The 25,482-nt window shown below is 51.2% G+C and overlaps 1 protein-coding gene across 1 annotated transcript; it reads right to left on the reverse strand.

Moving 5' to 3' along the window:
- Nucleotides 1-459: 459 nt before the first annotated feature.
- Nucleotides 460-25,268, reverse strand: ATN1 (atrophin 1). The gene is made up of 10 exons (XM_035313815.1): nucleotides 25,178-25,268; nucleotides 9,304-9,498; nucleotides 8,974-9,111; nucleotides 8,501-8,614; nucleotides 5,560-7,559; nucleotides 5,257-5,479; nucleotides 4,450-5,167; nucleotides 2,510-2,653; nucleotides 2,040-2,220; nucleotides 460-1,504 (listed from the first exon to the last, which is right to left on the reverse strand). The coding sequence occupies exons 2-10, from the start codon at nucleotides 9,379-9,381 to the stop codon at nucleotides 1,471-1,473; spliced, it is 3,630 nt and encodes a 1,209-aa protein (XP_035169706.1). The 5' UTR covers nucleotides 9,382-9,498; nucleotides 25,178-25,268; the 3' UTR covers nucleotides 460-1,470.
- Between the last annotated feature and the right edge of the window lie 214 nt (nucleotides 25,269-25,482).

Below are 25,482 nucleotides of genomic sequence, written 5' to 3' on the forward strand. Positions count from 1 at the left end.
CGCAGCTCCGCGCAACGAGGCCCCTCCGCGCAGCGCCGGCCGTATGCAAATCCCGCGCTTCCGATTGGCGCAGCGGCGGCGGGTGTGTTGAGGCGAGCTCCGCGATTGGCGGGAGCGGGGCGATGGGGCGTGGCTTCACACGGCCCCGCCCCCAGCAGCGGGCAGGCGCGGGCTGGTGGCACCGGGGGACCCGCGGTCCCTGGGGGGGAGGGGCTGGGGGGGCACTGCTGGCCCCCGGCTGCGATAAATGAACACAACGGAGGCTGTTTCCGGAAGGGTTTTTCTTTTGGTTTTGTTTTTTTGTTTGTTTTTTTTTTGCTCATTTCTTTGCCTTTTTAAGAGCTTCATATATATATTTTTATATATAAATTATTAGAGTGTGGGGGGGGGGGGGGCGTGGGCTCGGGAGTGCGCAGGGGTTGTGGTGTTGCGGGTGTGTTTCCACAGCTGTGCTGCCGGTTGGTTTTCTCCTTCCGTTTAATGGATAAGTAAATATATATATATATATATATACGGGGGCCGGTCGGGTTATACAACCGTGAGGTCGGACACGCACGCGGGGGCAAGGGGAGGGGGGGGGTCACAAGTTGCTACATAAAACTGCCACGTCTATAACAGGATGTGCATGACTTAAAGTACACCGAGGAGAAGGGGGGCGAGGGGCAAGGGGGCCGCCGCGGCCCCGGGGTGGGACGGTCCCGGGGTGCGACCACGCGGCCCCCATCGGCGCTCCCGGTGGGGCTGGCAGGGTACGGAGGTGGTGGCTGCTTGACGAGTCCGGCGGTGCTTCGCACCTCGTGGCCGCGTCCGTCCCCGCGAGGTGTGGGAAGGCGGCCTACACCTTGCAGGCAAGTCTCATGGTGCTTTGCACCCAGCTGGCCGGGACCCAGGCCTTGGCACCAGGCAAGAGAAGCCGTTTTTGAAGGGGTCCAGTAATGCCGTGTTTGCATCTGAAGGGATCTCGGAGATTCGGAAGCCACACTAGAAAAGTTCCGCCTTGTTTCTCTGTATCACTAAGCAGTATCTTACATCTAAAGTGTGTGTGGGGGGGAGGTGTCTTGAAAAAAGGCTCTGCTGGGTTTTGCATCGTGAAGTCCTGCAATGCTCTGCGCTTTTTACTTAACTGTTCCCTCAAAACAAAGGATGGAGCTGCCGCAATCTGAATTCACACCAGTCTTTGTCTTTTGGGGCTCTTTACGACGTTGGTTTCAGTCACTTCAGAGCCATGCTGAAATCATGTGCCAATCATTTCATGCCTGTCACTGGTGTTTCGATCCCTCCCTGTTTTCTTTTCTCCACTTTCTGCTCCCAGGATGCCATCCTCCACTTTCGTCCCATCCTCTTGCAGTCTGCTGCAAGGTAGGATCAAGATGTGTAACTCCGCAGCTTCCCCTCCCCCAGGATTTGGTTGATTGATTGCTCCTCTTCAGAGAAAGACATGAGGATGCCGTGTTGACAGTAGGAGTCCATTTAAAGGGGTTTGTCACTTTCTTTCTTCAGGTGACTAGGATAAAGACGAACAAGGCGATTATGAGAGAGAAGACACAAGGATAAAAGATTTAGTATTGTGCACTGCCTTTTGCTAGCCTACTCTTGCATGACAGTGCAGATTTGGAAAGCCCTGCAAATCCTTCACCTAAGAGCTGCTACCCAAAACAAAATACTGCATTTCTCTCCCAACATGCTTCCCTGTGCACTCGTGAAAGCCTCGTCTTGGCAAAAGCACGCAGCCCTTGTGAATGTTTGGTATTTTGGCACGGGTATCAGTTAGTCACAACTGCATTACCGAGTGTGAAACATGCTGGTTTCCCCCCCTGCTGAGGACAGGAGGTGAAAACCCACAACAACCTCTGGCCAACAGCGACCTCCCCTACGGGGCTGAGCCCCATAGCAAGCAATCCCTGCACCCAGCATGTGGCCACGCTGGAGCCACCCACAGGGAAAGGTGCCCCTGACCCCACCACTTCTGCCCTCCTGAGGCCAAGGCTGGCCAGCATTAGCATGTGAGCAAAGAGCGTCCTGCGAGCGGGTCCGTGCACCTGTAGTAATCCTCCTGCGTGGGGAGCGGCACTCCGTGCAGAGGGTGGTGGGCGTGAAGCCACTGCTGCTGCTCCAGAGCCAGGCGCTGCAGCTCAGCTGACTGTGCGTGCATGGCCTGGAGCTGGTGTGCTGCTGACATGGGCGCAGAGAGAGACCCCGGCAGGTCCCTGTAGGGTGCAGCTGCAACCACAGACAAACGAGAGAACAAATAAGTTAAAGTAACAGCTCCGTCCTTGCCTATAGTCCCACAGCTCAGTCCAGGCTCTATGGCACTTACTCTTCCCGTCCTGCCAACAAGCAGGAATTGCTCATCCCCTGATACTGCAGGCCTGTCCTATGCCACGCCAGAGCTTTGTCTCTCTATAATAAACCTTTGTTGGGTCTTGCAACCCCCTTGCAACCACCCTGACCCTTGGAGCTCTGCTGAGGCTCTTCAAAGGAGACCAGCAGACCCCACGAGCACTCTTACCGAAAAGCTGGTGGCGCAGCACTTCGTTCTCATGTAGGGGGTGCGGGAGAAGAGGGTTGGGGATGGTTCCAGCTGGGTACGGTATCCGAGTGAGGTGCGATCCCGAGGCAAGCGGGTCAATAAGAGGGTGAACAGAGGCTGAGGCTGGGAAGAAAAGACATCAGAAGCTAATGGTCCCATGCTTAAGTCACACAGGGAAGGGCACAACAATGAAACAGATAGGGAGATGGTCGTTTTGTGCTGGGGATGGAATGACTTCAACGCCAGGCAATGCAGTAACATCTTCTGCCTGCACTGAATTTCACACGAAGCAGTCTGGCACAGCTCTGTCCCCAGTCTCCTCAGGGAGAAGTACTGCTCCTTAGAGCCAATTCTGCAAGGACCTGCAAGTCTGCACCCAAAAGCAAGATACTATTTTATAAGGAAACTGATCTTTCCAGTATTTTGGACTCGCTGCCAGGCCATTACTTTGTACCTGTTGCTGTCTCTGAGTACTTGTGGACGATTAGCATGGGTGTCTGTGACTCAGCTAGCAGATCCCACTGACATCTCACAGTGCCTCAGCAGGCACAGCACTCTTTTTCTATTATGTTGTAGTCTGGACTTTGCTTCCATGAGATTTGCATCACTAAACTGCTTTTACCTTGCTGTCCTGTAGGATGAGGAAATGGGACTACACCTCAGTTCTGAGGTTGGTGTCTTTGGTGGGAGGGGAGTGCAGATGAGGCCAAATGACCACGAGGCTGACCTTTTCTGCCTGAAGAGGTGGATCTGGGGCCCTCAAAGTCTTGTGTCAGCAGAATGTGGGCTTTGCCAGGACAGAGGGAAGGAGTACAAGGGGGGGGCAGTGTAGTGGGTTTACATGGCAAGGTTTTGCTAGCAGGGGGCCACAGGGGTGGCTTCTGTGAGAAGGATCTCGAAGCTGCCCCATGTTTGGTAAGGGCCCCACTGCTGACCAGAGCTGAGCCAGTAAGTGATGCTGTTTGTGCCTCTGTGAGAGCAGATTTAAGACAGGGAAAAAAAACGCTGCACCACACAGCAGCTGGGAGAGTGAGAGGAGTGAGGAACAGCCTTGCAGGTGCCAAGGTCACTGAAGAAGGAGGGGGAGAGGTGCTCCAGACGCCGGAGCAGAAGTCCCCTGCGGCCTGTGGTGAGGCCCATGGTGAAGCAGGATGTCCCCCTGCAGCCCATGGAGTACCGCGGTGGAGCAGGGTTCCACGCTGCAGCCCGTGGAGGAGACCACGGTGGAGCAGGTGGACCTGCACCGACGGAGACTGCGGCCTGTGGAAGACCCCTGCTGGAGCAGATTCCAGGCCAGAGCTGCAGCCCGTGGAGAGGAGACCACGCAGGAGCAGGTGACCTGGCAGGAGCTGCTGCCCGTGGGGGACCCAGGTTGGAGCAGTTTGCTCCCGAGGGATGGACCCCATGGTACGGACCCGTATCTGGAGCAGTTCTTGAAGAGCTGCTGCCTGTGGGAAGCCCACGCTGGATCAGTTCATCAAGGACTGCATCCCGTGGGAGGGACCCCACAGCACAGGGGATGAGAGTGACCGAGAAGGAGCGGCAGAGAAGCACTATAACCCGACCATAACCCCCATTCCCCTGTTCCCCTGAACCGCTTGGGGGGAGGAGGTGGAAGAGGGTGGATGGGGGGAAGGTGCTTTTAGTTTCTTTCCTTTGTTTCTCGCTTTTCTAGCTCGTTAGTAATAGGCAATAAATCTTACTGTCTCCCTATGCTGAGTCTGTTTTGCCCATCACGATAATTACTGTGCGATCCCCTCATCCTTATCTCAACCCTTGAGCCCCTTCCATCGTATTTTCTCCCCGTTCCTCTTTGAGGAGGAGGAGTGAGAGAGCGGTTGTGGTGGAGCTCGGCCGCCCACCCGAGTCAAACCACCAGAGGCAGCAGGAAGCGGAGCACTGCTTTGCGCAGTCCTTACCTGCATGTATGGCATCCTGCTGGTGGAGGTGGAGGTGGGAGTGGATGTGGGAATGCTGATGGTGATGAGGTGTCACATTGAGCATCTGCAGCCGGGCCAGAGGGTCGTTGCTGAGAGCAGCCACCCGCTCGGCATGCTGGCGCTCGGCCGCCAAGCGCTCGGCGTAGGACATGTCGGGGCGCAGGGTCGGGCCGGCTGCCAGCGCCAGCCTCTCCCGCTCCAAGTGGCCCAACCCTGGGTGGAAGGGAAAGGCAGGATGAAGGCCGGGGGCGGTCTGCAGACTCAGCCCGCCGTGGCGTGGGAATGGATCCATGGCAGCAGCCGGCACGGCATGGAGCTGCTCCAGCTCGGCTGGCTTGACTTCAAACCCAGGCTTGAGGCGCTCGCGCAGGTCGCGGTCCCTCAGGTCTCGCTCGCGGGCTTCCCTCTCCCTCAGCTCTCGCTCCCGCGTGGCCGGGTCGCTGCTGTAGATGGCCGGCACGTTGTAGCCCAGCAGGCCCGGGTCGACAGCGCCCAGCGGCACGTAGAAAGGGTGGTTGCGGTTGCTGGGAGACATGACGTGGGGCCGGGCGTATTCGCTGAGCGTGCGGAGCGCCGGGGTGTCGGGGCCCAGGTAGGGCGGCACAGTCGCCACGGCACTGCCCTGCTCAAAGGAGGGGCGGTGGGGGACAGGCCCGAGGGACGAGCACTCAACTGGCCGACCCTCCTGGGCCATCTTCTGCAAGACAGCAGAGAAACAACGTCAGGGTCCCAGTGGGGAGCCACCAAGGGCATCCTCGAGCACTGGCTGCGCCCCGCCACACCTACCACGCTCCTCTCCAGCTCCCGCTCCTTCTCCCGCTCCCGTTCCTTCTCTCGCTCCCGTTCCCGCTCCCGCTCCTTCTCTTCCCGCGCCTTCTGCTCGGCCTCTCTCCGCACTTTCTCCACCAAGTCCGCCCTTTTCTTGGCCAGCTTGGAGCCGTCCAGGGGTACGAAGTACAGGTCTGTGCGGGAGCAGGAGTTGAAGCCGCGGTCCAGGTGCTTGTTGAACCTGGGAATGAGAAGGGAAGCGTGTCGGTTCGGCAGGGGGACAGGGCACGGGGACGGGGACGGGGACCCCGCTGCCCCCACCTGGCCGACTGGCTGGCATGACTTGGCACGTCCACCACCTTGGGGGGTGGCGAGGGGCTGCGAGCGGGCGGCACGGGGCTCTCAGGGGGCTCGTACTCCTCCGACGGCTCCTGCTTGATCTGGGCAGCACTGAGCGGCAGCGGGGGTGGCGGGGGGGCTGGGGCAGCCATGCTCCCCGCCAGCGGTGGGCCAGGTGGGGCTGGCGAGGGGGCTTTGTAGCCGCCAGCCACGGGGGAGGAGGCCACACGGTAGCCCGGAGGGGTCGCTGCCCGGAAAGGGGCAGCCGAGGAGGCTGGGGGCGAGCCTGGCTTGTAGGGCGCTGGGGGCTGGAAGGTGGGGACAGGGGAAGCCGCCCGCTTCCCATATGGGGCCACGGCCGAGGGGGGCACCGGGGGTGAGATGGTCTTGTAGGGGGCCGTGGAGGGGGAGGCCATGGTGGCGATGACAGTGGAGAGGGTGGTGGCCGCAGAGGTGACTGGAGGGCCAGCCCCGTGGGCTGGGGAGGGGGGTGGTGGTGGGGGGAAGGTGTAGGTGGCAGGACTCTGCCCCTGGGGGTGAGTGCACATGGCGGGGTAGCTTCCCTGGGAAGAGGTGGAGGAAGAGGAGGAAGAGGAGGAGGAGGAAGAGGAAGAAGAGGAGGAGGAGGAGGAAGGGGCAGTGGCAGAGGGAGCCTGGCTGTAAGTGGCCTGGCTGTGGGGAGGGTAGAGGCGCAGCCCATACGTGGCATGAGAAGGGTGATGGCTGTTGGACTCTAGGGCATGGGCATAGCCCCCCGAGGACTGTGGGGGGGCTGCTGCTGCTGCTGGGGAGACCCCCCCGCCACTCCCATGGCCATGGTGGTGCTGCTGGGGCGGCTGCTGGTGATGGGGAGACTGACTGGGGAAGGAGGCAGCGGGGTGGGAGCTGGCATTGCCCAGGGGACGGCTGTAGGGGGGTGGACCCTGGCTCCAGACGGGCTGGGAGGGCAGGGAGGGCTGGGTGTACTTGGGGGGCTGGCTGGACACCGAGAGGCCGCTGGGTGGGGGGAAGGAGTGCCCGTAGGAGGCCGTGTAACTGGGCAGGGGCTGGGCTGGGGAGGGCTGGGGGTACTGGGCAGAGGAGCTGGAGGTTGGCAGAGGTGGAGGGGCGTAGGGGTAGCGTGAGGGGGCCAGGGGCTGCGCCTTGTCCTGCCCCATGCCGTGGGGGGACGGGAGGTGCCCGCTCAGAGCCTGCCCCGCCATCCCCGGGGAGCTGGAGGCGGCCCCCACGTTGTTGAGCGGGCGCAGGGCCGGCGGGGGTGGCAGGTTGGCGGAGACGTGGGGGAAGGAAGGCGCGGAGGCCGGGGGGGCAGCCGGAGGGTTGACTGGGGACGTCTTTTGAGGGGGCAGCCCCCCAACCACCGATGCCAGTGAGATAGGGGTGGTGGGCGGCGGGTTGTGCTTGGTGCCAAGGGTCTGCTCGCGACCCCCTGATGCTGAGAGCCCCCCTGCGCCACTGGCAATTTTGGCCCCAACCTGAACTACGTTGGCCGTGGGATAGAGAGGAGCGTGGGTAGAGGAGGAAGAAGAGGAGGAGGAGGAGGAAGAAGAGGAGGAGGAGGGGGTGGCAGAAGAGGCTGCAACTGCAGAAGAGGAGGTGGGTGTCTGTGGGGCTTGAGCCTGGAAAATTCGGGAGGCCTGGCCCTCCAGCTGGGAGTGGTAGGGGCCCACAGGGGGGCCCTGGGGGTGGACCTCGCCTGGGAGACCAAAGCCAGGCTCAGGTGGACGGGCCAGGTTGTCGGGAGGGGGGGCAACTGGAGGGCTCTGGGGGAAGAGCGGAGGGTGGTGGTAGGAGTGAGACGGTCCCTGGGACAGCACGGAGGAGGAGTCGGAGTCATTCTCCACACTGCCAGGGCTGTAGACACTGGGCGAGGTGCTCCTGTTATCCTGGTCGATGTCCCGGGGGTCGCTGCTCATCTCATCGTTGAAGCTGTGGCCATCGAGGCTGTCAACATCGGAAGGGGATGGAGGACAGGGTAACTCCTGAAGCAGAAAGAGGAAGGAGAAGTTATGCGGTCTCCCAGACCACACACAACACTTCTAACTCTGACCTTCATCTGCTAGCCCTGGGACTAAAAAAAGCACACGGACAGACGGAGACTTCATCTGGTAAGGTATAAAAAGCTCCAGACCTCCTGCCTCTCCCCAGAGCAGCAGCTCCAGTGCTCTCAGGTACTTCATGAGTACCACACACCTGGGGAGGAGGTGATGCGTGTCTTGCATTCAGAGGTGCAGGTAACTGTTACAGGTGAGGCTGAGAATTAATGCATAGGAAAGGTCCCAGCACCCCTGGGAACGGGCATTTGGCCAAGGCACAGCCCAGCGCTACCAGCAGGTGGCACAAAGCAGCACACACGAACAGCAAGGGGAAGTAGCGCCACCAGCACAGCCCCTAGACCCACAGTGGATCTTCTTCACGCAGGGCTTTCCTCATCACCTCCCTTCCTCAGCAAGGAGACCTGTTCCCCCTTCCCCCCGAGCATGTCCTCTCTCTGCCTCACTCCTTACCAGCACTTCCGTGCTTCCAGTTCCCTGCTCATCCCCACCACCTCTCCCCACCACCTCTTTCTCGAGACAATTAAAAAATATTGATTAAGGAGTTTACTTGGGTAATGAACAAGCACCATCCTTGAGCCTCAGGGCTTACAAGAGGGGCTAAATTGAAAAAAAAATAAGATCAGCCTTGAGCTGAACAGTGGGAAATCACAAAGGTGTAACTGTAGTGGCTTAATTATGATTAATTATTTAATTTGGTGGCTTTTCTGCAGCCAGCCACATGTCACTTAGGCTCTGCCTGTGTAAGACCTGTAGAGCAAAACCTGAGGTGCCAGGGCTCCCCAGCAGCCAGAAGCTCAAGCTAGGCGGGTGTGAGCAGCACAGGCAGGGCCCAGTAGGTGCCAGTAACCACTGCAGTCAGAACTCACCTCGGTTTTGGTCTTTTTGGGAGCATTGCTGTCCTCCCCCTCGCTCTCCGAGATCTCTTCCGTTCGTCCTTGCTTGCTGCCTTTGGGGGTGCAGGATTCCTCCACCCGGCCTTTCTGTAAGGGAGAGAAGGGGAACAGGGAGGTGGGAGGGCCACAGGAAAACTGCCCACCCTGCCAGGGCTTCCCAGCCTGCAGCAGCAGAGACACAGCCACCGCCACGCCTGTGTTGTAGGGCTTAGCAGACAGTGGGACATGGACAGTAGGATGTCATAGTGAGCCAGAGAAAGGCAAAAACCGGTATTAAAAAGGGCAGGTGAGACTGAAAACTGGTTTGTTGGAAAGTGCAGGGTGCAGAGGATAAAAGAAGGGCTCCCAACCATTCCAGGCAGCTAATCCAGCATGGGTTGCGCAGTAGATCCCATGTGGTCCATATGGCTGGATCCCCCCCACGCTCACCTACTAGCTTATACTACCTTTGTCGCTTGTCGGGACTTCTCAGCTTTGCCATCGCTGCTGGAGGTGCTGACGCCACCGGGGGAAGCTCGACCCCGTGACCTGAGCTCCTCTCGGGGCCCTGGAGTCTCTTTCTTCCGTCCACTCCGCATTGACATCTAGAGAGGGATGATCAGATCAGCCCTGCTTTGCACCTCACTCCACTCCTGCTGTCTCCTGGCCTCCCAAAGCCCTGGCCCCTTGGCCCCAGCACTCCACCACACCAAACTCATGGTCACTATCTTTGCTGTGAGCCTCAGTCCCACCCCACTGCTCCTGCTGGGTTCCAGCTCCCTCCCCATCCCATGTACCGAGTCCTTGTTCTGTCGGGTCTTCATTCTTTTGGGTGCGGGACCCCCATTCTCCTTGGCCCGGTTTGATGAAAACATAAATTTTTATTGCTCCGCAGCTCCCTTCTGCTCGTCCTGGGGAGACTGAGATGGGAAACACCAAGTCTTCTGGAACAGAGGGCTCACACCAGCAACACAACAAGATCCTGGTGTGTACTGAAAGGCAGACAAGGAGATGGGAGGGGAGAAAGCGTGAGTATACTGTGGGACATCCTTTTGTGGTTTGTTATAGAAGTATGGCAAAATGATTACTGTTTCTTTTGTTATTATTCACAGATGCAAGGATCTTTAGCAAGAATGCAATAAACTTTCCCATCAGTAGGGGAAAAGATTTGGCTGCTGTCATCTCTGATTTCCAATTTCTAGGATTGATACACACAATGCAAGGCAGCTGTGATGCAACAATAATTTTTTGGAGGAAGCAGGGAGGAATGGTTATCAGTATGTTGATTTTTCCCTGAAAACATTTTAGCATTTCCATTTCCTTCTTTATTTGATCTTAAAAGAGACAGATGATAAAAAAATAAAATAGGAGAATGCTTTAAAAAGATCCTAATGGCTATTTTTCTAACTTCAGAAGTCCCTTTTTGCACTCGTCGTCAGTGCAGTAAGTTACACTATCCCTAACTGGCCATGTGCTGTCATTAGCTAACTCTGCGTAATGAGCCCCCAAAGGTCTTTGCTGCAAAGAGTATTTATTGTACAGCCCTGGCCTCCCCAGAGCATACGCACATGCACACATGTACCAGCACGTTATGCAGAAAATGTGACGAGTCCTGCTCATGCTGTTCAGTGTCCAAAGTACACAAATAAGTGCAAGAATATGCATTTAGCTTCGGCTTTGTGTGATGCAAAGAGAATCAACACTGTTTAGGCTGGAGCATCTCCTCAAGCCTCCTTCCTCCCCATACAGTGGGCTGTTTCTCTGTGAACCAGAAATGCACAGCACACCCTTGCACTTTGCAGCAGCAGGAAGATTTCCAAGCTCCCTCTGAATAAGCTTGCAGATTTGTGCTGTGTCCTGAAAGCACAGATATTTCGACATTCAATACCTCATTAAAAGATGTTTAGATGTAGAGCTTAGTGATATGGTTTAGTGGAGGACTTGTTAGTGTTATGTCAGAGGTTGGACTAGATGATCTTGAAGGTCTCTTCCAACCTAGATGATTCTGTGATTCTATGATGCCACACAGTTCCTAGTTCAGAGTATGAAAGCACCATGATTGTGTTAGCCTGGGAACTGGGCTGAGGTGTTTCAGTACTGCTGCTGCCGAAGCTAGTCTGCATGCCTCCAGCTCAGGACCCTTTGCATTGCCCCACACTGCAAAGGCGGAACCACAGAGACTATCCTCAGCCTGTTGTATGAGCTCCCCTACCCAGCATCTGGGATGGACAATCTGCAAGACGATGAAATGTGTCCCATGGATGAGGCATCAAGAGACCATACCCACATCTTTTGGGTTATATGCCCTGCTCTGGAAGCCAGTGCTGGAGTCTGGATGCATTTCTTTCAATAGGGAGCTGAACCCAGGGATCAAAGGAAAGGCATGGGATGGGAAAGCCCCTGATGCTGCTGCGCAGCCCTGCTGCTGTAAAGTAATTACCCTGACCTGCCTCTTACGGGGTTCCTCATTTTCCCTGGCCAGCACTGAGAGGCACTCATACAGAAGGTACTTGGGAAGAACATGGGGTTGTTTGTTTTAATTTCATTAATATTTTATTTGCCCCTCACCATGAAAGCCACAGGGGACTCATCCACACAACGATTCATTAGCTTAGACCCCTTCTTTAATAGAAAAAGAGTTCACATTGGTTGAAAACTGACCAAGTGGAGAAAGAGCACTCTCCTGATCCCTGTGAACCGACATCTTTCGAAGCCTTGCTTTTCTGACATAATTCGGTCTTTGGGTTGCTAATTCAGCCAGTTACACTGATGCTATACCCTGCTCTAGATAAGCATCTAGAATTAACATTTCTGACATGAAACAAGCACGGTAAGGTGACCCTAGCTGAAGACAACCTCAGCGCACGCCATGTTGGCAGCCTGCTGGTACCGGCTCGGCTCCGACTGAATGCACAGCACTAGCAACAGCGTATTACTGACACCTTGCTGCTCTTTATTTCACATTCAGCAGCGGTGCCACTCGCAGCTCCCACTCTGGGCATTGTAATGGGGTGCAGAGGTCTCACTTCGGCTTTCCAGTAGCTCCATAACAACAATGATGGTCTTCTGTCCAGAGAAGTAAATCAGAGAAATAATATGCAGGCAACCACTTACTGTAACTTCCCTTTTTAAAGGAAATACCAACCCAGGATTTCTCAGCTGCCACATACACAGTACCAAACAAAGCCTGAAGCAAACAGGTACATTTCAGCAGACAATAATTAATCACCGGGGCAGAAGTTTCTGCTACTTAGAGGGTTAAGGCTTTTCTAAAGCAGAATTGACCCATGCGTTATTTGGCGCAGCATAGCATCAGCTGTGTCAGAGGTCAGCGCAGAGGATCACAGCGCTGCTTCTAATCTGAACGTGTGTGAAATAAAAGCAGTATGAGCCCTGACAATTAATAAAGTGGCAAAACCTGGGTTACACCTAACTCTTCCCATTACAGAAGATCCCTCTAAATGCCTCATGAGTTCTTACTGCTCTGTGGTTTTGGAAAGGAAGTATTTGGCAGTGGTGCTGCCCAAATGGATAACCTTTTCCTGGCCTCGTGAAGCCCTTTATAGGTTTGATTGAGTTACGAGGCACTGCGAATTGCTATTTTCTGTTTGTGTTTCACATAACCCAGCTCAGTCTGGCACTCTGCCAAGGCCCCTCCATATTCTCCTGCAAGCCCTGGTACAGCCTCCTGCACGCTCAACAGGCATCCCCCATGTGTCATCCAAAATGGATCCCACGCCTCCTCCCCGCCAGCTCCAGATGGTTCTTTTCCCCAGGTGGACTGGCCAGATCAGGGGCTGCTCTGCTCTTGTGGGACCCGACAAACGCTGCCCTTCGCAGGCTGCAGTGCAGAGTGCCTCTTTGCAGGTAGCAAAGCTGGAATCGGGTCCAGCTCTAACGGGACAGACTTGAGTTTTACCTACTTAAATGTACGCCTCTCTTCTTTCTTAGAAAGTTGGAGGAATGTTTGTCCTTGGTTCAGTATAGCATTTACACATTAGATTGCGGTTCTGAGAAAATAAATGTTTATAGATGGCAGCAGAAGCAGAGGAAAGGGAAACAGTACCAGTCTGTCTAGGATGGTGTTTAGGGGCATATGGGTATTGCCTGTTTGTCATCTACCACCCCAGCCAAGCAGGGAGGCAATTTCAAGCGAGACAAGGAAGGCTGGGAGATGCCCCCAGGATCCACCCGGGGCTGAAGGGCTTTGTCACTCTGGCTGGTGCCCAACAGAAGGGTCAGCTCCAGCACAGGCAGCCCAGCTGTGGGGCTCCAGTCTGCTTGAGAACGTTAAATGCCAGCTGAGGTCCAGCTAGTCCTGCCTGGCTGTAATGGCAGGAGAAGGGAGGGCTGAAGGCTCCCAGTATTCACACCACTTAAGAAAAAGAGCTACCACAATGGTTACTTTATCAGCTTAACAAAATTAATCTGATCTTTTAGCAGAATTAAACTGATTCTCCTCTGCAATTCATTAGCTCCATGTTCACATCCCTGTTTTATTCTCCCTCCTTCTCCAAAGGGACAGGTCATCACTGGAGGGAGGGTGGTGAAATGAACACAGCTGCTTTGTAACACGTTGCAGATGCTGACAACTGTCCTGAAAGTAAGATGGAATGATATCCAATGGATCCTTCATGGCAGGTAAAGACCCCTCAGAAGTGAATGCCCGCTGGAGCAGGATAGCCAGGGGACATGCACTTGAGGGTGGGAAGTCAATAGCTGACCGACCCATCTTACACTGCCCAGTGAATAGTGATCCCAGGCAACACATTTGTAATGCCTGTCCCCATTTCCCTTATCTATAAAATGAGGAGAGGATTCTCAGATTTAATTGGGGTTAATAACTGAGTACTACCTTGAAAATATAAAGTTTTATCTACAGTACTGCAGTTAGACATCCTGACGTATGACATTTCTGAATGGCTAATTACCTGACTTCATGCTCAAACCCTGGTGTTTCGGCGTAGGGCACACAGGTGAGAGGGAAGGGAAAAGGTGCTGTGTTCAGTGTTAGATAGCAATAAATGAGTAGGTCAGGGTTCAGGTTGCATGCCACAGTCTTGTTGTCAATCCTTTGATATGTACGCTAAGCATGACTGTACTGTAAAAGTGAAAATGTTTGTTTGAATTAACAGATGAGGATGCCAAAATGGTAGAATACCAAGATGGCAGTGGGCAAATGCTTGTGGCTATCTTCGTTGTGATTATTCCCATGACTTGCACTTTTTTATTTCTATTTTTTTATGCAGTAACTTCTGTTATGAAGAAGAATGTTTATGTGACATTGCATGAAAGGTAGTTACCGATGCAGAAATTTTTCCATCTCCTACAGAGTAATTACAACACCTGGTTGCAGGGGCTGTGAACTCAGGCTGGAGAGCAGATTAGTGAAGGAGTAACATGGCAGACCTGGACAAACAATCATACCCCAGTTAAAATTCTTGTCCAGTATGTGAACTTTAACCTCATCCCTCTCTTCAACATTACTGTGAAACTGGGGGATCCATCTTGAGCCGAGGCTGAAGGCAGTGAGCTAGTTTACAGCTTTCCCCATCCAAACTGCCAGGAGTTTTGTACCAAATCAACTATGCTTTTCCCTGACCCTCTCCTCCAGCCTCTCTGCCCATTGCCAGCCCCCACCTCCTGCTGCACGCTTTCACAGCTGCCTGTACCTCCCTGCACGCCCAGGACACCGCGATGCTCATCAGGGCAGGCAGCAGCCTGAGCTATGGTCAACCACAGCCAACACGCCAAGTGTGGTCTGCCCCTGTAGGAGACTCCTGCACGCCTGCACCCCAGGATCCATGAGCTGGGAGGGCCATGCCCAGAGCAACTCAACGCCACACACAGGATGGGAGCATCACACCACCTCTGCAGAGAGGCATGGCAGCACCGTGTTGCATGGAAAATGTAGACCGAAATGCCATGCAACCACCGCCTGCGACGGACGTGGAAACTGCTGTTAGTGCTCAGAGATCAGTGTTCATTAATTCTGTATAGAAACAGAGATGGTTTTCAATTTTTGTCATCTTCTGTAAATAAATCAGTTTTATGTTAACAATGTACTGGAATTTCATTGCATTCTTCTAGGTAAACTAAATTCACCAAAATATCACGTAAAATGGGTCACTATGAAATCTTTTAAAACAAACTTAGCCAGTACATATAAATGTGAATTTTCAGAAACTTCATTCTGTTCCAAAGGTTAAATTACACATATTTTAATACACAATGTGAGTGAACACTCTGGGGTTCAGATCTACCTACGTATGTCTAAAATAATACCTCCCATACAAAGCTGGAGCTCAACCTCAGCCAACAGGTTTGGCCCTTGTGTTTCATAACAACAGTGCTTGTTGACAAATTCACTTGTCACGCCACTGTAAAATAGTAAATGAAAATTAAAATGCTCCCGTTTCAAGAAATGATGCCAGATAAGAAGTGCTAAAAGATAAACATTCACAGTGCCTCCAGCCTAAGGAGATAAAGCCAGTTTACTTTTTATTAAGTCTACATTAATAATTTCTTTTCTTAATCCTGCGCAACCATGAGGTGTTAAAATGTTAGTCTGAGTATGAAAGCTGTAATTCTGGAAATTCCATTCAATGAAAAGCGTATCTGAGAATAAAAAATATTTTCTGATGAGCAGAGTGTAATAGATTAAAACAATTAGAGCTAGAGCGAGGTAATAAATAATAAAAACATTCATGCATTTAACAATAGCTTAATTTACAGTATAGAAGAGGGTATTAATTTTTGCAAAAGCAACTGAAAATAAAATTTGATTCACTAAATGAAGGTTGGATGTACTAAAGAAGGTTACATTAATCGTAAAATGATTCCTGAGGGCACACTAAAATGACTGTAAGTATGCAACAGATTTACTTTAAAATCTCAGTAGAATTATACAGCCTCCCCAGAGAAGGGACTCTGGATCACTTGGAGATACAGGCTGGCAGAGGCCAGTGGAGGACCACAAAATGCAACACTAGAAGTGGGATGGAGGCCAGCACATGACTCAGAGAAAGGACACACAACACTCTCTATGTTAATTATTTTAGGAAGTGTAGCACCTTCTGTATTTGCAATGCCTGAGTAAACCTTATCTCTGGAACTGTTTAAGGGCCTACTGTAACACATAACCTCCTGCTCTCTCTACATAAATTTCCCTTTACTAAGGAATGCAAAGTAAATCACTCAAAGACATTGGAGGCCAGCTGCCCAGACAGAGAAGATTTCAGGTGGAAGGGACCTCTGCAGGCCTCTACCCCAAACCCCTGCTCACAGATGGGATGGGCTGGCACCACATCTAGCTGGGGGTGCTCAGGGCTTTCTCCAGGCAAAGAGTGCAGCTTCCCCAGCTGACCTGGGACACCCATTCCAGCGCTGAAATACCCTTGGAGGCAGGGGAAGGGGTTCCTTACATTCAGCTATAAATTCCTTGTTGTAGCTTATGACCATGGCTCCACATACCGTAGTTCCAGATTGCTGGTAGGTAGAAGTTATACATCTGTTGACCTATCATGGTTCCAGACTTCTGCTGCAAGTCTTTAATGAGGGAGATTGCTCATAACTTAGAAGCTGCAGGACATAGCTAAGAACACAGCCATACCATCCATCCAACCCTTCTGGAACAGGCCAATGAATGTCAAGCATGGTCACTCCTTTCTGCAAAGACAAACATTGTTCTGAAGCTGGAAGAGGGCGGTCCAGGCCAGGATATGACTCTCTGCTCAGACCCTCAGTCCTAGGCAAACTAGTCAGCATGGAGAAGAGCCAGAGAAAAGCTCAGGAGCCGAAAGGATCAAACTCTGTAAATGGATTTGAATGAATGAAGTGCTGAAAGTATCAGGATAGATGGAAGAAAGGATGAGAGCTGACTGCGGAGAACTGTAGAAGGATTGAGGCTGAGAGGAGACCTCATCACAGTCTACAACTTCCTCGTAAGGGGGTGTCGAGAGACAGGAGACCTTTTCTCCATTAACACTAGTGACAGGACCCGCGGGAATGGGGTTAAGCTGAGGCAGGGGAAATTTAGGCTTGACATCAGGAGGGGGTTCTTCACAGAGAGGGTGGTTGCACACTGGAACAGGCTCCCCAGGGAAGTTGTCACTGCACCGAGCCTGTCTGAATTTAAGAAGAGATTGGACTGTGCACTTAGTCACATGGTCTGAACTTTTGGGTAGACCTGTGCGGTGTCAAGAGTTGGACTTGATGATCCTTAAGGGTCCCTTCCAACTCAGGATATTCTATGATTCTATGATTCTATGATTTTCCAGGAGGAGTGACTGGGCAAATAAATGGCATGTGAACTTCCATCTAGGCAAATATAAAGCAATGTACATAGAGAAAAAAATGCCATCTCCACCAGTGCCACTCACGAGTGATACCCTGGGGGTATGAGAGGCAGATCCATGAAAATGTCACCTTGGCATTCAGCAGCCATTGAGAAAGGAAACTACATGGTAGAAATTCCTGAGAAATGAACTGAAAACAAAACAGAGAATGCCATTGGGCACTTACATAAACCCATGGCTTGCTCACACCTTGAAACATGCATGCAGTTCTGCTCTTTCCACGGAAACTAGAAAGGGCAATGAAAAGGCATGACTGAGTGAGGTAGACTGAGGGAGCTAAACATCTTTATCCAGGAAAAAGGATACCGAGAATGGGATCAAGGTTTGTAAAGCCGTATGTGAAAAGTAGAGGCTGGTTATGAAATATACACCGTCTTTTCCATTACAAAAACTGAGGACCATTAAATAATGCTACAAAGTTCAAAACAGAAAGAGATTGTTCTTCTTGAAATGAATGGTTGACTGCATAATTTCTCAAAGGACATTGTGAGTGCCTTACGTTTGCATGGACTCAAGGGGAGACTGGAGAGTTTCATGCAAGAGGGAATAACTGAAAATGGCTGGAAGCTGTAGGAGTATCACAGGAAAATAGCATATAAACTTGCCTTCACTTACACTTTTTCCTAGGTATTTGACAGTGACCACTGCTGGAGCAGTGGGCTCTGGATGAGGCGGTCATTGGTATTTTTTTAAAAAGTTCATTAGCAGTAAGAGCTAAGTGATACACTGAGCAGAAGCAACAAGCACTTCCGCCACAAGAACTTCTGCTCATTAGTAGGGAATGCCAAAGAGGAGATGGATTTATTAATCACAGGAGAGCTATGGGGAACATTGTTACTTTGAAGGCATCAGACAAGTATTATCAAGCAGTGAGCAAAAAAGTATTAATGCCAAGAGGCACTGGACTTGTAAGACATCTCCTGGTAGCCCACGCAGTCCTTTGGTCACCCAGCGCCAGGAAATATTAAAGTGGATTACAGAAGGTACAGAAAGCAGTTTCTAGAATGCTGAGGGACACAAAGAGTCTCTCTGTTATGTAGAAGACCTAAAAATACATTAATTTATTAACAGAACAATATAAAAGCAGAGGTGATGTAATTACTGTCTGCAGAACAACAAAAATTAAATGCAAGGTAGTTAGAAGGGGTACTTAAGCTAAGGGAGAAGGTTGGTATAAGAACAAATGGGTCTGAAAAAAAAAACAAAGACAATTTTAAGATGGAAGTTAGAAGACTCTCAGACATTTGGTGAAGCTCTGAAACAGCTTTCCTTAGAGCGTAACAAAGGTAAAATAAAATCTTTAACAAATACACATTTTTGATTCTCTGTTTCTAGAGTTCGTGACCAACAATGAAACCAAAGTGACAGCCATTTGTGCAAAGGCCAGGGCACTGAACAGGAAGAAGACGGACAGATGATACAGAAGGAAGGGAGAGAACTAGGACCAAGGAGGTGGGCACACAAAGAGTTGTATAGCAGGCCTGAGACAATGCTAAGCTTTGAGTCACTCCACTCCTTTGCTTGGGATCCCACAGCTTGTCCTTGGTCTACAGAACTAGCCAAGTGAGATGATCCTGCCCTCACTGTAGGGCTGAGAGAAGGGAAACCCAAGAGTGTGTCACAGGAATGTTTACAAGGGGAAAGATCTCGGGAAGTCTCCACCCAAGCCCCCTGTTCATAGCAAAATGCAAAGCTACGTGAGGTTGTCATGAACATCTCAGAGAAGAGCTTCCACGCCCCCCCTGGGAACCTGTGCAAGCACTGAACAACCCCTGGGAGGGAAGTGGAGATTTTTGTCTGACGTATATCACCAAGTTCATGGTGAACAATGGCTTTGGTTCTTATGATTTTATAAAATCACAAAACATGATGATTATGGCTGAGTCAGGGTCATGATACAACAACATACTTGAAATCACAAACATCTAGAACTCTCCCTGATCCCAAAAGAATTTAAAGCAACCGATTCGTGCCAAAATGCTGCCATCTACAGATACATAATCTGCCTTACAGAATCACAGATGCAGGCCTCCACCTTTCAAGTGGCCAACTGAACCTGTAGGCATGGTCTTTACCAGATTAAGCCCAGACTGGACTGCCAAGGGAAAAGGCACGATGGCAAGTGAAACCACTGCCCAAGTTATTTTGAATGCCTTGGGTAATCTCTGTAAAGCAGCACTTGACAACCTGTGGGCTGAAACTTGGTGTACTGCTATGGCATAGCATGACCTGTCCTGTCAAAAAGACCTTGTACGTGGATCCACTGCCAAAAAGTTAGTACCCCAAGGCTCACCACTGAGAGACAACACAGGTCGTGGTAGCTGGTGAAGGCATCGGCTGAACAAAGCTTGCAGAAACATGGATAAAGTTTACGTGTGGTGCTGAGGCAAGTTATACAGTAAATGATGGAATGGAAACTCTGGCACAGACCTGTTGGCATTACTGTGGCAATGAGGTTGCACCAAAGACAAGCATTTTAATTATGGAAGAGTTTTACATGAAGAACAGAAGAACGTAGAATGCTTTCAAGGATGAAGTCTCCAGGATAAACAGAAACACTGAAAAGGCCTTGTAATTAACAACTGATAGTAAAATGAACACAAGTTCCCAGCACAAGACTTCTAAGGGAGCCGTTCCTGAATGAATGATATCCACCGGTGCATAAATACAGGAATACTCTTCAAGAACCAGAATACAGAGATGATTTTTACCTGACTATACACAGGATTGGCGGGACCATTATGGGAGTAAGTGTGCGCAGTTTTAGCCTGCATACTTCAGAAAGGATGCTGACAAATTGAAAACTTCCTAAAAAGAACAATAAGGAAGATATGAGGTCTGATATCTCCACTTCCTCTTTACAATAAGAGCTTTAAGAAGCTCAATATATTTAGCTTATCAGAAAAAAGGTTAAAAGGTGATAACCATGGCCTAGGAGTATTACAAAGGAAGAAGATTTCTGATAGTAGAGGGCTCTTTAATCTACAAGCCAAAGACTCCAAATCCAATGGATAGGAGCTGAAGCTAGGCAAATTCCACACAGAAATAGCGGAAAATATGAAAAGAGGGATAGACTAATCACTTGAAAAACTGGCATAGGGATCTATAACACTGGAAGTCTTTAATGAAGGTTGTTGTTTTTTTTTTTTTCTCCTCTAAAATAAGTTCCAACATTTTTTTGAAAAAAACTCCGGTTGACATTCCCTGCCTTGTGCTGTGTAGGGGAGAGGACCAGCCAACTAACCAGAACAGGTTTTTAAATGCTAAAATCATTAAAAGCCATGGAGAGGTTGAGCAGGGGCTAGTCCTGGGTGAAACTGTACTTTGAAAGCAACAGTTGAACAACATCTAAGGAAAGCCTGACGATAATCATGATTGGATAAACCACTGTTCATAGAGAGTGGACTGTTTTAACGAGGCTGGCAAACTGAATAATTCTGAGGAAAATCACTTCATTGGTTGCACTGCCTGAAAGAAAAACAGTCATGTATCCAATATGCTATCCTATAGATATGCTTTACATCCAATACACTATCCTACAGATACGCTTTATATCCAATACACTACACTATATATATTCTAGTTAAAATTTAATATGCATCATGATGCATATCTTCTGTGATATGTTACATATACTGCTATATAGATGTGACATATATACACACACAAATATCTACGAATATATGTGTGTGTGCATCAGTATATACGACCAACTGCACAAAGAAAGATATGAAGGTTGTTCAAACGTAACCTTCACTTAAATGATCTATAACACAGAGAAACCTTGTGGAAGAAACAGGGTATCACCAAGTGCCTTGTAAGGCAGCTAATTGCATGACTAAAATTTTCCAGCTAAACTGATCTATGATGAACAATGTCACCAGGGCAAGAGACATGAAGATTGAAAGCAACCAGTTACCCTTCCCTCAGCAAAGCCCAGCCAGAACATCATTGGCTGAAATTGCTCAGAGAAGATATTGCAGTTACCCTTTGGTTTGTAGGTGCAAATACTGCCACAACAATCAATCAAACATTGATATTTTTATGGGAGACAATAACAAGTCTGTGTTTGCTGCCACAACAGATACCAAAAACAGATTGTAAGAAATTTCTGTGGGAGCATCATCAGAACTGGAAGAATGGCAATGCTTCTGAAGGGGTCATTTCCTCACAATATTGACTTGTGTGAAACTTTTAGCATATGCCAAAATCCTCTTCCTCAAGAGCTCTAAGCCCAAATTACCCACCCAGACTAAAGAAAAGGTAAAGCTCAAACTACTTGAGCTGGAAACATCCCCTTCCACTGCGTCATTCTCCACGCACTTCACATGGAGGATATGGGCTGTAGGCCCACAACTGCCCGCCACGCGACTGGAAGGACAAGAAGATTCCTTCGTTGTTCACCATGACACAAAGAACAATGGGACATGTACCTGAGCAACCTGGCAACATGTACATGTCGGGGGGCCACCGCAGCTTCAGTAACTGAGGCAAGGCATTGAAATGGAGCACCTCATGTTCAAGTTGACCCCACCTGGAGTGCTGTGTTCAGCTCTGGGGCCCCCAGCACAAGATGATCAAGTGTCTGGAGCACCCCTCCTACAAAGACAGGCTGAGGGAGTTGGGGTCGTTCAGCCTGAAGGTGAGAAAGCTCTGGGGAGACCTTCCAATACCTAAAGGGGGCCTACAAGAAAGAGGAGGGACTCTTTGTCAGGAAGTGTAGCGATAGGACAAGAAGTAATGGCTTTAAGCTAAAATTGGGTAGGTTTAGATTAGATATAAGGGGGAAATTATTTTCTATGAGGGTGGTGAAACACTGAAACGGCTTGTCCAGAGAAGCTATGGATGCCCCATCCCTGGAAGTGTCCAAGGCCAGGCTGGATGAGGCTTTGCGCAACCTGTTGAAGTGGATGGTGTCCCTGCCCATGGCAGGGGGGGTGGCATTAGGTGATCTCTAAGGTCTGTTTCAACCCAAACCATTCTATGATTCTATGGTAAGTTAAAACATTCACTGTGACCAGGCTCGGGCAGTGATCTCATGAACTAATTCTGCAGAGAATACACACCCAAGGTGTAGCTCACACAGTAGCTGAGACAATGACTTTTTCAGAGTCATTAACACAATGACTTTTTCACTTTTAAACATACTCTGAACTTGTGTTACTTTCTCCTTAGGATTACCAGCCCTTAAGAAATTTATAAAGCATTACTGTTCTGTACTTCAATAGCAACAATCCCCAGGAAGTAAAGATGGAAGAGATGAACTGATAAATGCAGGAAATATAGTTGATACTTCCATAGCAACTCCTAATGGAGGAAGAAGGAAGTCAAGAAAATCCACCAGAGACAAGAAAATGGTTTATTTGTCCAAAAGAGAACACTGCTGGGACAGGAAAAAAAAAAAAAAAAAAAAAAAAACAGAACTGGGAAAGATACAGACTGACAAAGGAGGGAAACAGATTCTCATAAGAAAAGGCAGGTACCAAAGGAAAAAACGACAACAACAACAACAACAACAACAAAAAACAATTGGGTAAATGTGCAAGTAGATATTTAAGGAGGGGCAGTGTTGAATAAATGCTCAGACAGATTGCAGAGACTGCATTTGCAAAGGTATTACAACCCAGATCCAGCAAATAAATAATCCTTCCCTACACAGCTCCGAATTCCATGGTGGCTGCTCCCCTGGATTCCACCTCCATCCACCAGAAAAATGCTGACGAACGTGAGAAAGATCAAGTAGGAACCAGGAAAGCATATATATGGACTGACAGAGGATGAACTTTGGGAAGAACAAAACCTGCCTCATCCATTCCAGCTGCAAATAAAGGCTCACCATCTTGAAATGTACTGATCAGGTTGCTCTTTAGCATACAGATTCTGCTATGCTACAGTTCCTTGCACGCCCAGTTTTATTTTGGAATACAAGTATGCCCACATGAAAACTTGTTTGTGATTCCTTCTGCAGACAAACGCAAAGGTGAGAATGCAAGAACCTTTCAGAAGTATCCAAGGGGTATAAAATCTGGGGCAGGAGGGTAAATTCATATGAAAAGACAAAGGCAGGCCACTGCAGCAGGTTATACCTGTTGCTCTCCTTCATTAGAATTCACTGCACATTTAATTTTCAAATGTTTGAAAGGGTTTTATTGTTTCCAGCATGAAACACGGTACCATAAATTCACTTCTTCACAGCCATACCTGAAATGCTTCACCATGAATCACAATTAGAAAAGTCTGTTTTGAAAGACCATGCTACTCCCAAGGAATTGGGAAAATGCACAAACAATCGGTTATGCAGTCACCAACAACAAACATAAAAACAACCTGGCCAAGAGCATGGAAAGACAGATGAAATTCATTCCGACAAACAATTTGACCATTCACATTTACAAGTGTCCCATCCATGGGCAATGAATGATCTTGGAGCTTCAGCCCCTCCACTCCCTCAAGGGTGCATGTACAGCAATGGCAGTGGTGCACTACACCCTGGAGCTTAGAAGCAAGGAGGGTCTAGCTTTCAACTCAAAAAACTGTGGGATTTTTATTCATGCAACTGAGGTAACCATTTGGCTGATGTGCTGACATGGACACGTTCCTTGGGGGAAGTCAGGACTGAACTCTGAACTGAACTGCATACAGGATGAAGGATGTATAACCACGCTCCACCATTCCAGTGGACGCAAAATGAATGGCATATCTAACTCATCCTCTGCTCTCTTGCTGTACACCTTAAAGTAATGGCCTACGACTCTCACCTCACTTTTTCAGTGCTAGAAAGCACCGAGGTTCCCATGCAATCCACCCAGTACCACGGCCCAGGAGAGATAATAAAAACAGACTTGAATGGCTGGCTGGATAGGGAGATGCTGTTCACCAAGAGCCACAGCACTGCCAAGCAGACTGTGCAAACAAAAGCCACACATGCCAGTCAGTAGCCACACTGGCAACCAACTCATTGCAGAAGTCACGGCAGCCACAGCGCAGCACTGAGAGACATGCAAATGAAGACACTGCCTCCTTCAAAAGCAACTTCAGAAACGTAATGTGGCTATCGACAGATCTCAATTGCAAGCAAAAAGCAACACACAAAGTGATGCCACAGTGACCAAATGGCTGCCACTTAACAGCACAGCGGCCACTTGGCAAAATACAGCTGGGCAACAGCCACCAGAGCTTCACAAACCAGCAACCTCCCAACGCCAGCAGAGCGGAACGGCTCAATGGCACAGCCAGAAGGACAGCACGGGAAATACAGAAGACACTTCTCCCAGAGCCCTGAATTGCAACTGAACGGGCAACTCAACGCACCGGAGGGATCCCAAACGCCACTGCGATGCCACCCGCTCGGACCAGCCTCGCCTGCTCCCTGGTCCCCATGCTTTTCCCTGAGAGTTTCAGAGGAGAAGGCAGCGGGTCCCCAGGCGGAGGATGGCATGACCGGGGGGAATCCTATCAGCGCACGCCTAAGGATCAGGGAGGGAGTAGACACACTCCACAGCACAGATTCCCCCCTCAGACCCCAGTGCAAGCACTATGTCCAAGCGGTATTGCTGCCTGCTCCCCAGCTGCACCTGGGCGCGAGGGGACAATACGCGGCTCTCCCGGCGGAGGGAATTTCGCCGAGATTCTTCGGAGCTGGCAGCAGCGGAGCTTGCCCAGGAGGCAGCGAGTGGGCTGACTCCCTTCCAGCATTGTTTCATTTTCATTCCCGCACCGTGCTGGGCCGCAAACCCCCAAACTCCGGCGTCTCCTCCCGCTGCCCGCACCCACCGCCCCGGGGGCACCGGCGGCCCCGGCCCCCTCCGAACTTTCTGCGGCAGGGAACGGAGGGAAGGGGGGGGCTCGGCGGGGGGTGTCCCCGCCCCGGGACCCCCGCGGTGGGCACGGAGCTCCCCCCGCCCCCCCCGGCGCCGCTCCGGAGGCGAGGCCGGCCAAGGAAAACAAGCCCCGGGCTGGGGCCGGGGCCGGGGCCGGGCAGCGCCCCCCGGTGATTTACGATCGTTCCCGGCGCCGTGCGAGGGACGAGTCCCGGCGGGGAGCGGGCTGCGGCCGCCGCCCCCCACGGAGCCACCGCGCCCCGGGGCGCCCCGGAACCGTCGCCGCCCGCCGCCCGCATCCACGGCGGGGCAGCGCCACGGGCTGACCGCCCTGCCGCCCCCCAACTTAGCCGCTGGCCCCCCGAATCGCCGTGCGGAGGGAGGGAAGGGGGGACCGGGGGAGGGGGGCCCGGGGACACCCGCGGAGGAACGCAGCGAGCGGGGGGAGAATGACAAGCGGCGCGGGAGTGGCCGTGAGCGGGCGAGGGACTCACCGGCGGCTCCGGAGGGGAGGTCGAATGAAGGGAGGAATGGAGGAGGAGAGGAGCGGGGGGAAGGGATTTAAACGCTGCTCCCCCCCCCTTTTCTTTCTTTTTTTTTTTTTTTTTATCCTCCCTCCTCCTCCTTCTCCGCGCTCCCTCGCTCTCTCTCCTGCCTCCGGAACAACGGCTGGGGCGCAGGGGCAGCGGCTCCGAGGGGGTGCGGCGGAGCTCGGCGGCGGCTCCCCCCCGCCCCCAAGCCCCGCGGCTCTGTCGCCCCCCGTCCCGCAGCCCGCTCTCAGGCGCTGCCGCCCGCGCCC

The sequence above is a fragment of the Oxyura jamaicensis genome, chromosome 1 (genome assembly GCF_011077185.1).
Source record: "Oxyura jamaicensis isolate SHBP4307 breed ruddy duck chromosome 1, BPBGC_Ojam_1.0, whole genome shotgun sequence".
Taxonomy (NCBI): domain Eukaryota; kingdom Metazoa; phylum Chordata; class Aves; order Anseriformes; family Anatidae; genus Oxyura; species Oxyura jamaicensis.

Coding starts and splice junctions, on each gene's coding strand:
- ATN1 (XM_035313815.1), bottom strand. CDS start 9,381: ATGTTTTCATCAAACCGGGCCAAGGAGAATGGGGGTCCCGCACCCAAA. Junction 5,480..5,559: donor CATGCCAGCCAGTCGGCCAG/GTGGGGGCAGCG, acceptor TCTCATTCCCAG/GTTCAACAAGCACCTGGACC. Junction 1,505..2,039: donor ACGCAGGAGGATTACTACAG/GTGCACGGACCC, acceptor TCTTTATCCTAG/TCACCTGAAGAAAGAAAGTG.